The sequence below is a fragment of the Protomyctophum bolini genome, assembly GCF_963924005.1.
Source record: "Protomyctophum bolini genome assembly, chromosome: 8".
NCBI classification, from domain to species: Eukaryota; Metazoa; Chordata; class Actinopteri; order Myctophiformes; family Myctophidae; genus Protomyctophum; species Protomyctophum bolini.
This window is the reverse complement of record NC_137869.1, coordinates 32,714,564-32,730,319: the sequence shown is the minus strand read 5'-3', so window position 1 is coordinate 32,730,319 and position 15,756 is coordinate 32,714,564. Positions and strand designations below refer to the sequence as shown.

Here is a 15,756-nt window from a genome sequence, read left to right as displayed (position 1 = left end):
ACACACACACACACACACACACACACACACACACACACACACACACACACACACACACACACACACACACACACACACACACACACACACACACACACACACACACACACTTGAACCTGCTGTGTCCATGGTCATCACACTGACGTTAGCTCCCAACAGCTCTCTCCGTCAGTCTTGTGATCCTGTTCACGGTTTGATTCATCTTAAGACTGACCTGTGCTGAGCTCCACAAGGGCCCTGTCGCTGTCAGCCTTGTGGATCTGAACACGGAGGCTGGCCTCGTCCAGGTACAGCCAGACTGCGGCCTTCAACTGCGGGAGGTCATAAGTCAGCAGCAGCCCGGCATTGTTCCACGTACGGAACTGGAGGCCCACTGTCATGACCGCCGGCGCTGCTAACGCCGGCGCTCCCGGCAGCTGTAGGAAGCTGTGGGAGCCTGTGAATGTCACGGCCACCGAAATTGGCTCAACACAAGAAAAGGTCACGTTGCCCTGAGGGAGTGAAACACAGAAGAGGGAGGTAAAAGAGGTGGGGACGCTAGAGGAGGGACAGGAAAACTGATTATGAAAGAGATAACAAAACATGAATATTAATTAGTCGCAGTTGTGACCCGATGTCACTAGGGGTCTCATCAGCAAGTCTGATGGGACGGGATACGGATAATTAACACCCATATTTAGAATCAGCATGAGCGAAGCAACATCAATGTCCTACAACATAGCTTAGGGGTCAGTGCCTGTGTTAGGTAAGAGAGTATATGAGAGAGAGAGAGAGAGAGAGAGAGCCTTGACTGTTGGTAGGGACATTAAAACTTGCTGAGTCAACAGCAGTGATACATCATCATCCATATTCCCAATCCGGGACCCCATACGATACATATCTGCTGAAAAAGCACCAGTTACACAATCTGCTGTTGAAAGGACCAACTAGCTACTGCAATATAATTATGGTCTAGGTTCAGTCTACATCAACAAGGGCCAGCTATCACAGTATAGCGCATGTGTTGAGGTCAAGATTTCCATTGGGTATAAGATGAAACAATTGGCGCCAGCCCTTGCAACCACTCTCCCTGTTTCATATCTCCTACTGTAATAGTTTGCTAGCTAGTGCAAAATCAGATCAGGCAGAAAATAGAATAATAATAAGTGTCAAATTACAATACTTCCATTGCCCCTGTAATATTTCTGAGAGCGGTCATTGTGAGAATAAAAAAAGGATCCAACATGCACCTGTGACTGAGCTGTCCAAACCATCATGAGCTAAAAGACTGTATTGCATAATTCATCAACGTATGAGAAAAAGAAAGAAATCGTGTCAACTTTTAATTCACCTTCTTCCACTCCTGTCTTTCAAGCAACTTGAAAGAGACTTTCTTAATGAGCCGCCTTGAATCTGCATGACAGATATCAGTAAATTACCAACTGGAGAATGTGTTTTATACTCCTTAAAGTAGATCAAGTCATAAGAGATTGCATTGTTTGTGACAAATACTTTACATGTCTGTCTTCCACTGAACTGAAAATACATTAAAAAAAACAGATGGAAATAATAAAATCCCATAATAACGACACACTAAAACTGAGGATGCCAAGTAGAAATATTGTATCCATTATGGCTGAATCCATTCTAGAATAATAAACTGACTACTGCCAGTGTGCATGCCGCCCTCACCTATTTGCTTAATGTCTCATAAGAGCGCTCTGCAAAGTACCACAATGCAACAAATAACCAGAATGGATTATTATGTAATATTTCTTCTGGAATAGGTTTTAGTTATCGTACATACCATCGTTCAGACGTTGCACTGATTTCTAAGTCATGTAGGTAAAGTATTTGGAGTGTGGAATATTTATGACATTAACTTAAATACATATTAGCATACAGTATATATGCTGTCTGACAGCAGAATAAAAAATTATCCTGAGCCATATTACTAAAATTGCATCAATCAATCGGTACACAATTAAGATCGGTTATTCTCCCATTAGCCACAGTAACTGGTAGCTTTAATATTCCAGAGGATGAAAGACATAACTTGGGGGAGATGCATTTTATGTTTTACTATCCTTTTTACAGTGATCTGATAAGCTCTTAAATAAGCTGATTATACTGGATGGTCTGGACATGTTTCACCCAGTAGATGACATTTAATGAAGGTATCTACAGTATATCTATAAATTACCGAAACCTGTGAGTGTGCGCGTGCAATGTCTCTCCTGGGCATAACTCAGATACCATCTGACCGACTGTCTTCAAACTTGCCGTGTGTGTCGCCAATGACCAGGGGATGGTTTATGCCCAGTGGGAATTGCACACAATGTCTGTATCCGTGTCTGCAGGGTCTGTCTGTCTGTCTCACATGCATGCATGTACTGTACGTACATCATCAACACATCATCAGCAGTTTTTGACGACACCAGGGATCACTGTATGCATGTGTCATTGATGGAAGAACAATGGGTATAACATGCTCTTAACAATATGAACATATACTGTACTTTAAAATGTGTTTTTGATCACAAACAAGAATAATGCCTACGTGGGCTGGGCGTCTAATGAAACAGGACATTTAAGTAAATTAAAATATATCAATCATTTACATTAGTTCCACTACAGGGTGGAGTTTGTGCTGAGAAGTCTTATAGTTAATTGGCAAGATATTAACATCAAGTCCTTGTGTGGGCTATTTACATGACTGACATAAACCTGATGTGGCTCTAATGTTATTCTAGTGCCTTTCCCATGAGGCTAGTTAAAATATACCTTCTAGATATGTATACAGTACTGCACAATAATATGGCTAGTACTGCATGTACATAATATCATGTAAATAGATTTAATGTGAACAGCTTTACAAGCACACACACACACACACACACACACACACACACACGCGCCCTGTGCATGTAATCCTACCCAACACACAGGGGAATAATATTTTATCTCTGAATTAAATCGGTTTATTTCCACTCTGTTCCTGTATACTAATGAATGAACATTTATAAATATTTGCAGATCTAGTTCTCCACAATGTCATCTTAGGGAACACATTATGTTAATGGCTATGGACTAAGCATTTTGAGACGTATAACAATCCTTTATACAACTTTGTTCTGTCTGTCTGTCTGTCTGTATACAACACGAGGTAATACCTCAAATGCATAGAAATAGTAATATAGGATCATAGATCATAGAACCTGTCATCAGTCTAAACAGTAGAATAATAAAATCACACTTGTGTGAAGTGAGGGGCGCTCTTATCATCATACATCACATTCCGTGCTCAACCAATCAAATCATCACAAATATCATTTTGGCCAATCACTTTTAGCGTCTTCACTTTCCTGCCCTCACTTTTATCTTCTTTGCTCAGCCAATCAAATCATCGCTATGGGGTGATCAGCCAATCTTCAGCCAATGTTTGTGTTCACAAAGCTGGGCATAGCCCCTCAAAAATAATAATCAGTACATTGAAACTATACGGATGCCAGGTCTGCAAATGACCTGGCATCACAAGACAATATCCTAAAGGTACTGAACCAAACTATAAACTTACCACTGCAGTGACTTGTTGGTCATTCTGTTTGGCCAGCTCAACCATGTTAACGCCATTGTAGAGCAGGTTTTCCATGCAGCCATAGAAGTTTATCTTGTAGCTGTCGGGCGTCTGGTGACTACGGCCCTGGGCTGCCCCCACAGTCAGCTGCTTGGGGAAAACAACAATTATCACCGTTAGCAGAAATCTTGTATTTCCATATTTTATATTTTTATGTTTATGTTTCCATATTACTCTATTGTATAATTCGTAGTATGACAGTGCTGCGCAAATGTAGTGAGTCTAGACGATCTACAAGCTCACAACGCTATCTTTGAAAAATGTTGAACATTTTGAAATGTTTTCACCTATAGCGACCAAATGCCCAAAACACGGACGCCAGGTTCAAACTGCGGTTAAATCTGTCTGTGGGTTTTCTGAAAAACCTATGTTTCTATGTCGTCCACACACACACACACACACGTAATAATTTCCTCACAGTGTTATTTTGAGGGGTGCACACCGCTCAGAGCCCTGACGTCACATCATTTGGATCGATCCCACTTTTAGACCAGTGCAGCCCATGCGTAAATCCAGGCTTTCATTTTTCGCGCAGACAAAATGAAAGCCTGGGTATCGAGGCTAGATTCATTAGAACACAGGTTCTCTTTTTCCATTTGCTGAAAGTAACTGTTTTAAACTGAAATGAACGCTGGATATATCATGAGTTTTACAGGCATCCCAAAGAGCCGATTTAGACTTTGCGATAGGCGGTCCGACCCACCTGGTTCACGTGCCAGTGACTGAACCCTGCTGGCACCGGGACCCTGCGTGTGCTTTGATCCACGGTGAAGCTCAGGTGAGAGTTCAGCTGCTGCACTGCCACATGATGCCAGTGCTGGTCGTCCAGCAAGCTGCCCAGGGAAACAGGGGGCAGGCTGGCAGCGGACAAATTGCTACCTGAAACAAAGCAGAAAGTGGACAGGGGAGAACGTGGAGGAAGGGGATGAAGGAGGAAGAATAGAAGTTGAAGGGTGAAGTGAGGACGAGAAAGGAGAAACCACAGTCAGTGCTCTTCTACCCGTGCAGGAGTAATGCGTTATCCCTCTGTGGGTCATAGGGTTTCATCGACCCCGTCACCCCGTCAGGAGGAATTCATTTTTGTGGTCGTTACTTGGTCTGTTGAAATAAAGACAAATGGCTATCTGAGTCTGCACATGACAATCTTTTAAAACAGGTTTGCAGCGTGGCATGCACACCCAGGGGTGATTGTGGTTAATTTGGCTTAGTTTAAACAGTCTTTTCCTTGAAAAGAAGTTATAAGTGACAGCTTCTGCAGAATATATTCACCTTCCAGAAGCTTAGGAGGCCAGATGACCAAAATCACCCTCTATCATCTCACCAGTTGACCATGACCACTGCACCCCTTATGGTTTTGGGAGAAAGGGCCTACATTAAATATGAATTAGATATTCTTTGCAGGGAGCCAATTAATCAAGGAATAGAGAGAGAGAGAGAGAGAGAGAGAGAGAGAGAGAGAGAGAGAGCAGGGACAGAATTATTTGTCTCAGCCAATTCATGCCAATTCACTATTCGATCACACTTTAGATGAATGAAAATGACAGGTGTATCAATAGGAAGGACCTGTGTTTAAACACAGCAATAAGCTCATGTTAAGATGCTTGAAGGAGGTGCTAACCATATGGCACCTCTTGTTGCTAAGTGACCATCCAAATCCATTTGAAGTGTATAGCACTGTTTTGTTGAAAATGTGAAATGCACAGCAACCACCCTTTAAAATACCTGGAAACAAATAATGCCTGCATGTGTAACCCAAGCCTGCATTTTCACCTACTTAGGCCTACAGTGTGTGCCATGTGTTAAAAAATAGTTCAGCTTCACACTTTAATTTGGTTAAAGTGATAGATCATAATAGAAAGAGCACAAATGTATGTTTCATGAAAATTACATTTTCTTTATCACACGCTAGAAAATCACTAGGTATCGCTACAGGCTTCATACATGTACATGCCAAAGGCAACCAAAATCTACACAGATGTATTCAGCACAATCACCTGTGCACATAAAAGTAAGTATGACATTTCCATTAGAAATCAATTGTGCTTCATATTGACCAAGGTTATGTAACCAAGGACCATAAATATTGTTCTCCAAAATAATGAAAGTGATAATTAAATTTATGAGTGACATAGTTTTGGAAGATTACATTAAATATAATTGTATAGTATAACATTTTCATACATACAAACAAACAATGCTGCCCACATAACTGTTCAGCTCTGCTAAAGAAGCTACTCCCTGTGGGTGCAGTGGCTTACTGCTCCTTTTATCCGAGTTGAAGGGATTTCCATCAGATGCTATAGTTAGAGTTGTAGAGCCTGTGCTGTACAATGGTTTCATTGTTCTAACATTCCACACGGTTTCCCAAGACAATCAGCTAATCATATTCCACCTGCCACACATCCGGCCTGTCACTCACCAGACTCAGCCATCGTATTTCTCACAAAGGCGATGATGACATGCCTTATCAGTAGACAGCTTGTCGCAGCCGCTTCAGCATTTAATACTTAGACAGCACTACTGCTTGAAATACACCTGGGACGAGATTAATATACAATCTCATTCTATCGCCGCCTTGCACATTGATTGAAAACATCTTGAAACAAGGAGGAAGGGATCGAGCACAAACTGCTAGCTAGAATGGCATTGATGTCTCTCTTCTTCCCCCCCCCCCCCCAGTCAACTAACTGTTCACTAGAAGCCAGCTATTGTCACTGTATGGCTGCAATACAAGGGCTCAGTTCCAGTATAATGTACATTATGAGTCCAGATCCAGACACATTATGTAGCTTTGTCTGGCTTCTCTGACAATGCTGAGGCTCAGGTTGGGTGTAATAAAGAGGCTGGCAGTGCCCGTCTGGCACGAAATTCGGCAATATGGTAGAGGGATATGGGAAACGGTCACTCGTCAAAGGACCTCTGACCTTTAGATCTCCAAATGATATGATTGCATGAATTATATGATCCACTATCCACTCCTGGCATTTTCGTAGCCTGGTTAACCACTCCCCCTTGAAAACGCACAGCATTGACAGACATCCCCTTCAGCCAATCAGCGTGACAAAAAAAGGGACGTCATCTCCACTCTCCAACCAGAGAACGACTTTATGGCTTGAACCCCATCTTCTGGCTGCTTGCAGCTATATTTATTATTATTATTATTCAGTCATTATTGAGCTAATTATTGATTATTGATCATTTGAGATTCAGTGGAATGTTGTATCCCATGCATTAGTATTGTTTTAATGAAAACATTTTACCACTGTATTTTAAATAATTGCTTATTTGGATTTAAAGTAGCTGTCTCAAGGTTCACGGCTTAAGGCGCGAACCATTTTGGTTCCGTTCGTACAACCTTCAGAGTGGATTTCCTGTGTACACAATCACATACTGTGCAATACAGTAAAGTACCAGCATTGGCATAAGAGTTATTGTGGGGAAAGGGACAACGTTGCCGTCTTTGCAGTCATCCCTGCACTGCAGGAATCCACAGCTTGTGATGACATGAAGTAGCGATTGGAGTTGACACTGAACAGGTAATTATAACAGGCCCTGGTGTGAGTGTTGATCCCAGAGCTGAGAATGCTGGACCTGCACAGTAAAATCATGTTGGGTTCATCCAACTCTGAGGATTAACCTGTAAGGGTCCATTCAGACTGATGATTTTACCGAGTGTGTATAATAACTGAAACCTCCAATACGTTTTTTTTGTTTTAATATTCTTGGTAAGGGGAATAAATGTTGCACTCCCTGAGAGAGGCGGACACAGCATTTGGGGGTCATACATACGGAGGAACACTGTTCTAGACTGTGCCGTAAATAATTCACTGACTGATACCCAGCAAGGACAAAAATCATCATATCTATCATCGTTATAACCTTATTTTATCTTGATGGAAGAAACCAGAAAGTCCCAGTCCTCAAGCAGGTGAAGGAGAACAAGATTCTGGCCTTGATTCTGGACACTTCATTAATATAAGATGCTATGTAAATCTATGGCTACAGCACTAATACTAGTACAAACACGCACATGCAGCTTGGTAGAATACACTCTGCTTTTCATCCAATTTGGAGGTTCGTTTCAAATGTTTCTGCATGCTAAACCCGTTCTGTCTCTTTCTGATACCATCTTAATGTCATCTACTGCTTAACACACAGACAGAATAAACTGGCGCAGTACACCCCGTTATATTTATTCAGTGTTAAAACCATTCGAGTGACAGTAAAGAATTGGACTGAATTATGAGCCAGTGGGCTAAATTATAGTCAACTGACAGTTTGATGAATGCAAAACGCAGAGGCAACGGAATGTATTTTGTAGGCATAAATCTTAATAAACCAGACTATTCATGTCTTCGTTTGTGTCTGGTGCTGGCTCATGTCTCCAGCACAATATTATTGTACAATTACAGATAAGAGTAATGTTACTGTTTGGGTGCTGAGGCTCTGACCTTTATAGCCCTGCCTGTTGGTTGCTTTAAATGGTGGCCCTCAATGCGTGAAATGTGATGGATGGACTGAGGACGGCCACAGAAGCAAGGTGGAGACAGAAAGCATCTGGGAATGGAAGGGCGGCTGCTCAGGTGACGAGGGAAGGATGGAAAGAGGAGGAAGAAGAAGAAACAAGACAGGAGGAAGACGGGGAGAACAATGGAAGGATGGAACAATAGATTGAGTCAGACAGAGTATTGTTGATGAGGAGGTGAGCCACGTGGAGTTGGTACAACAGCCTCAGGTTTAACCCTGTCTATGACACATGCAGTGACGTATCTCTGGCTTGGGACAATTCTCGAGCGGCCCAGTCCGTACATGTGGGTCCACGCATGAGTTTTCGCGGTTCTAGAGCATTTTGGTCCGTTTTTTAATCATTTAATTAGTGGGAACACTGGTGCTGTAACTGAGAATAGTCTGGGTTCAAAGTATGGGTGACAACAACAACGTCAGCAATAAGCTCATACATGGCTTGATAAGAACATACTGGAAAATACATAGCTCAGCTGTGGGTGCACCACACCACAGCTGTTGTACTACACAGTAGAACATTATACTTTCTTTAAAGATCTTACTTGATTCGGCCCGACCATAGCCTCGGAAACCCAGACATTTTTATTTCCAGGGAGAAATAGTCCGACCATAATGTGTGCACTAGGCTACAGTACAAACCCAAGAATTGTATTTTCACCTGCATTATTATTGCCCTCCTCTGTTTTTTCCACCACAACAAACAGAACCCACAGCGAGGGTGGGGTGGGTGGGGGAGGTGTGGGGGGGCGGCCGTTCTCATATCGGTTTCGATACATTTTCATGTAATTTCCCAGCCCTAGTTATTAGTTAACACTATGGATATTTAGTGTGTGTCTACTGTGAGTGTGTTGTAGCTTACCTTGCCAGAGGTGGAGCAGCAAGTTCCCCTCCTTCAACTCCAGAACGAGACTGTGTCCTTGCTGTCCCTCGGCAACCAGCAGTGTACCCGTGTTTCTCAATGTCTTAAACTTCAGGGAAATGAGCTCCATGGTGGACGGGCTGGGACTGTAGTCCAAGCTGCTGACACCATCGAAGCTCACCACGTCCGAGGCTACGAATCAAACACAGGGTGGAGGACAGGACTGTCATTTATAACCACAACACAAAAGCACCTATACTATAAGCGACAACCTCAATTCCCTCTAGAGCAGTGGTGCTCAACCTTTTCAGGCTGCGACCCCCCAAAATAATCATATGAGAACTGGGAACCCCCCAAAATAATCACACAAGGTGGTTTGGACCCACAGGTTGAGAACCACTGCTCTAGAGTCTAGAACAGTGGTTCCCGAGTCTCCTGACCCGTTTGACCACGGCAGCCAATTGGCCGCCTGCGTTTTCAAAGCAGGTTCATAATAATCAGCCAATCGTTTGAGTTGACACTATACTCACTCTAGACTCAATAATAAATACATTTGTATGTATTTGAATGTCATTATGAATGTCATAATGACATGTCATTACTGTACGTCACTTATTTATGTATGGCATTTAATGTGGTCAAATCTGGCACCTCCTGAATGTTTGAGCACATATCAGCTGGGCTGCAAACGCAGAAGGTGTGTCCATGTCTTTCCTATAAGAACCTGCATGGTCTGTGCTCCATCATGCTGCCCAGAATCTCCTCCCTCCTGGTGCCCACGCTGTGGAATGACCTCTCCCTCTCACTCAGGACTGCACACTCACACCCCAGTTTCCGCTGCAGTCACCTCGTCAATACCTCACTCCTCATTCCTTGTATCTCTTCTCGTCATCTATTTTGATAGATGCTATGGTATACAGTACTACGCAGATACATGTTGGTAACTTGGTTACTTGTTCACATTATTATAATAAGGACGTATGGTATTATTGTATTTGTCTGTCTTCTTTTTCTTCTTCCGCCAAAGAATGCAGTTCTGGCTTAACCATGCAGTGCAACACGCAGTCCGTTTTTGTGAAACTTGGCAATATGGTATAGAGGGCTATGCCAAATGGTGAGGATGCGAAGCCCACAACCATTGGCCAAAGGGTGTATAGCAGTGGTTCCCAAGTGACCCCCAGGGGTCCTTGAGGGAGTTCCAGGGGGTCAGCTAAATGATAGTTTTGAACCAAATGGACCCTTATGGGTCGGTAACTCAGAGAGTGTACAAATGGAACCAAATGGACCTGTTACACTCTCAGAGTTAAATTAACATTGATTTTACAATAAATTAGGGGTCCCAGAGATAGAAATGCCATTAAATGGGGGTCCGTAGACTAATACATGTCAAACTGGGGGTCCTTGAAATTAAACATGTTGAGAATCACTGCATATCACTGCACATAACTCATGCCTCGTTTGGCCAAAAGCCATGGAACTTGTCTTGACTCATGCAGAACACATCTGTCTGTAAGAGGGGCCAAGGAATGCATCAATAAGACTATACGTTTTTTTTGTTTGGGGTACGAACAGCTGCAATACCACTGGGTGACCTAAAGCGGCATTGTTGAGCAGCCTAAAAGGGCCATTCACACTGAGCACTAACTAAGCTAGCGAGTGGTGTTGTTGAGCAGCCTGCACTGCTCAGTTCACACAGGTATGAATTTTCTTATTGCTTGGCCCCGTGTTATCGCTGCTTGCAGCTATATTTTAGATTTGTTTTTTGTTTGACCAGAAATGCTGAGAATGTTATTGTTTGATAACGGGTTTGATGTCTACTGTAGTTTATTTGAAGCACTGAATTGTTATTCTTTTCACTCAGTAAATAGTGTTTAGCTTGATTATGATCCAAGGACCTAAGCGTGTTAATCTGTACTAAAATTTCCATAACATGTGCATGAAGAAATTCTAATTTAGATGCAAACAGCTGATCCAATCCCTTTCTTGTTATGACTTCAGAAAAAATAATTGTGTGAACAGCATCTGCTATTCTTAATAGAAAATCAGTTCAGCCATAATTGATTTTCTTAATCAAAATGTTGCACAAAATAATTCAGATAATAATCCAACATTGTGAGGCTTTTCAACATTCAAATTCAAATTATGAATGAATAGCCAATGGGTGCATTAGTATTTCCCTTACAACAGCAATGTCTAATAAACGTGAATAATCTTAACTTAACTTTAAAATACGTCAAATCTGGATGGCCTAGTAATGTGTTGTAAGTTTAAGCTAAACCATATAATTGGCACAGGCTATTATGTAACAAAAGTGAAACTATTTTATATGTAATCATTTTTGTTTTATTTATGAGCCAATGGCAATGACTCTAATTTGCCATACTGCAATACTTTTCTAAATTTACATGACATTCATGTCTTCTGCTTTGTCTTGTCTCAAATACATTTTCATTATTTATTAATGATAAGGTACTATACAAGTCCTCTACTCCAGCAGAACGTTTCTGTTCATCTTATATTAATTGGCTTAATGGAACATTTAAGGGATTGGCTGGCAGGCGGACCAAGTCGTCGGGTTGGACCGCATGTTGTCACACTCATGTCACTATGACATAACCATATAAGGACTTCCCAATGCAGTTACACCCAATTATGGAGTGTGTTGTCTAACCTCAATGTGTCGTCATGGTATCAGCAAACCAATCAGTCAGCTTCATGTATGGGCACAAAAGGGGGCATGCCCATATATGGGCATGTACTGATGACATCAGCGATCTCTATATATGGGCATAAAAGGGACAAGGACTGACAGATACAGAGATCCTGTTGTCCAGAGCCACATATCCCAACGCTATGCCCATAATATACAGTATGGTCATGTGCATATGGCACAGACAGACTTCAAACTTGGCGAACGCAGCGGCAAGGACTTGAGGGATTGCGTTGCCCGCCGACAAGTTGTTCGGATGTCCACAGGTGCCTCTAGTTGGTCTTAATTAGAATGTAAGAAATAATGCAAATTACAATACAAGGCCAATATCTGAAAGATTTGGCACAATATCAAAGAGTAAAAACAAAAGTTGGTATTGGAGTCAGCCAACAGATAAGAAAATCCGAACACATCTATTCATATCATAATTTAGAGCGGCTCCTTGAAAAGGGGCAACAAGCAAGAAAACAGCTGTAAAAACTAGAAACTCAATTCATCAACACCGCCATTAGACTCATGATAAACAACAAATAATAATGTTATTCTTTTGTACCAGAAGGGGAGAAATCCAGTCGTCTACAGAGTGGACATTTATGGATGAAAGTAGAAATTCAAGCAAACACGGCATGTATGGACAATGATGAAGTGCATCCTCACTTTCAGCTGTTACGACGGGGATAATGAGCACAAGACTAAACAAATTACACTGCACCATATGTTATGTAGCTAAGGCACCGCAATAATAGGTTAATTTCACAAATAGCATTTGCAGTCTGATTTTAACGACACTTCTAATATAGCTCATCTGGTGTGTAATGACTAATAGCTGAGACAATGGATGTTTTGCCAGCGTTCTCGCTGTCATTACAAGTGCTCCCAGCCGTCATCTCAAAGCAGACAGGACACCTTCATGGTAGACTGGTCCTCAATGTGGCGTGCGGGGAACCCCAGGGGTCTTTGAGAGGTGTTCCAAGGACGTCTCCATGTAGCTAAATGACTGATACTTACTGTAGGAACCAAATGGATTTACGGGTCTCTGAGAGTGTACAGATGGACCCAAGGACTTTACGTTGTACTGTAGCTTGGGGTCCCAGACATAGAAGTTTGATTAAATGGGGTTCCGTGGCCTAAACACATTTTGGAGATTCCTTGAAATGAAAGAGAATCACTACGCTAAATAATGGAAAGGATTGGAGTGGACTTACTGTAAGGACAGCCGTATGTCTCCAGCCTCAGTCCGATGCGTCCGTTGGGGTTCCAGTCCAGAGGGATGAGGCGGAGGTAGCGAGCTATCACTGGCTGCTGGAGCTTGTGCTGCACCACGCTGTCTGCATTGCTGTTCCCTGGGAAGGCCTGGACAGACACACAGACACATGTTAGCACCACGCTGTCTGCATTGCTGTTCCTTGGGAAGGCCTGGACAGACACACAGACACATGTTAGCACCATGCTGTCTGCATTACTGTTCCCTGGGAACGCCTACGAACACACAGACACACGTTAGCTAGCATAGCATTCTTTTCATTAATCCACCCATCCGTCCAAAGTTCAAGGTTGGACTTAATTGTTACATCTTGTGTACAGGTACATAAGAGTAAAACTTATTTTTGTTCGGCTTCCCTGAGACAATGCAGCAGCATAGATAGCGTTATATTAAAAAACAAACAAAAAATAATAATAAAACAGCAACCACAGCTAACAAAGGGATGGAAAAAAGATTGCTAGAAAGAATTGTAACAGTACATGTGCATGTTTACCCTGTAGTAGCAAAGCACAAAGATAGCTTGTGTGTGTGTGTGTGTGTGTGTGTGTGTGTGTGTGTGTGTGTGTGTGTGTGTGTGTGTGTGTGTGTGTGTGTGTGTGTGTGTGTGTGGAGTCAGTGGACCACATCACCAGTACGAATCTATTAGTGCTTTGATGTATTTGTTGAAATAGTACACATTTAGTTAGAGCACTAACCTGCAGTAAGGGACATTGATCCTACTCTTTTCTTTCTCCTCCTCTGCCACCACTTACACTATCTTCTATCATCAATTGATCATCCACTTGAAGTTGATACTGACAAAGATTAGAGTTCAAACTGCAGAATAGTTGGACCACCTCTGTTAACTTCTTCAAGGTTCTAGTCCATTTAAACTGAGCTACAGTTGCGCTGTACCAGTGCAGTGTGTGCGTGTGCGTGTGTGTGTGTGTGTGTGTGCGCGTTCATGCAGCACCATTGATCAATATACCCTCAGCCTTATTCTGCCCCTATCTGAGTCTGTGTTAAAAGACTAATGGCCTCCATTTCCCAATCAGCTGGCTTTAGGAAACCAATTGGATCCTCTGCTTGACAAGCAAATAGCACTCCCCCTCCCACACCAACTCTCAAAGGTCACATTTGTGTGGGTGTGCACACTGAACACACTGAACACACTGCACACCCATATGTTCAAGCACCTGCTGCCGTTCTTCCATACTGGACAAGTTGTGAGACAAAAACATCGTAAGTATTGGGTTCATGCATTCAACATTGATTATTGTAAGACACTGTACACATACAGTACAATACAGCTATTACAGCAAAAGTATAGACAGTCAAATTATTGTACTTCAAGCTTTCTCAACAGTGTAGATAATAAAAATTATCATTATTATTATTAGGCCTACAGTATGTATTATAAGCTATCAAGAATAGAGATGCTAAGGGGCACGGTAGCACAGTTGGTAGTGCTGTCGCCTCACAGCTAGAAGGTCCTGGGTTCGATTCCCGCTTAGGGCGCTGTGGGTGCTGGCGGCGTGTTTCCTCCTCCGCGTCGTCAGTGCCCATACCCGAAGGCGGGGTTGGCGAAAGGGCCATTCTGTGTGGAGTTTGCATGCATGTTCTCCCCGTGTCCCCTAGGGTAGGTACCCTCACAAAAACATGCAGTAATCCTGGTCTCTAAACTGCCTCCCCCTTGCCAGCCGGGGCGCCTGATGGAGGGGAAAGGAACTGGTTGGAATAACGTGTTCCTTCCACGCGCTACGTCCAACCAGGGAAACTCCCCCCAGTCAGGTGTAAAGGAGCAACATGGACACTCAAGCATGAAGGAAGCATGAGTTAAGTCCGTTGCTCTCCCCAGGTTGGCGGAGGGTGTGTAGAGCCCAGGATCACATTAGATGATTGACACAGGGGTGAAAAATGGGTTACAAAATCGTGGGATAAAAAAATATATATAAAAAAAAAAAGAATAGAGATGCTCAATAGAAACTAAATATAAGAAATGCATGAATAAGGTATTGCACAATGTGTGTATGTGTGTATGACTATACAATTTACATTTTGCCATGAGGTCATGCAATGACAAGTCACATGGCTAGCTTAATTATTCATTAGAGTTAAGGCATGTGGGAAGAAGATATTGAATCCTATGCAGTGGTGGCAGTAAATTGAACATCCTAAGTGGAGTATTATACTGGCCGGAAAAAAAGTGTGATAGCATCTGCCCCTGAGCGTGCTGCTGAATATAGTCCTGCTGCTCTGGTAGCATTTGCCAGATGGTAGCAGAGTAATAGGTCCATTGCTGAGGTGACTAGGAGGAAGAAAGGATGTAGTGGCACCGCTTTGGCGACAGTGTCCACATGCTTACACGGTACACCTAGAACTCACCTAACCCCGGCGCATTATGCTTTAGGGTGGGGGATGGCTTATATACTATATCTGTCAGACTACTACAATAGCGTAATAAAACACACACACACACACACACACACACACACACACACACACACACACACACACAGTTTTGGCAACAACAAAAAGGGGGTAAAACTTGTTCTGTTTATATGCTGCCAGAATATGGAATGCCCAACAGAAAAAAGGGTCACTCTTTACCCTCCTTCAAAACGAGCCTAAAAGAGCACCTACTGCAAATTAGCCCTTCGCTAAGTCCCTCCTCAACCCGTCGTTGTCCAATAGGCATGTTAGCAACGGTTACTAAGTGAGGAGACTGAGACTTATGGCTTTCCTTTCACCCATGAGATGCATGTTAAATGACGGGTTTTCTCCATAAATAATCGATCATTTCA

General features: G+C 42.6%; 1 protein-coding gene across 1 annotated transcript in view; it reads right to left on the bottom strand.

Annotated features, from left to right (window-relative positions):
* LOC308320203 (contactin-associated protein-like 4) overlaps positions 1-15,756 on the bottom strand; it is a gene marked incomplete at both ends in the record, with an annotated part of 93,298 nt that overhangs the window by 51,928 nt on the left and 25,614 nt on the right. Inside the window, 5 exons of the mRNA XM_080770521.1 lie at positions 215-491; positions 3,557-3,703; positions 4,320-4,495; positions 9,000-9,191; positions 12,915-13,062. Coding sequence (XP_080626647.1) covers positions 215-491; positions 3,557-3,703; positions 4,320-4,495; positions 9,000-9,191; positions 12,915-13,062 — 940 coding nt within the window. The remainder of the gene's footprint in view (positions 1-214; positions 492-3,556; positions 3,704-4,319; positions 4,496-8,999; positions 9,192-12,914; positions 13,063-15,756) is intronic.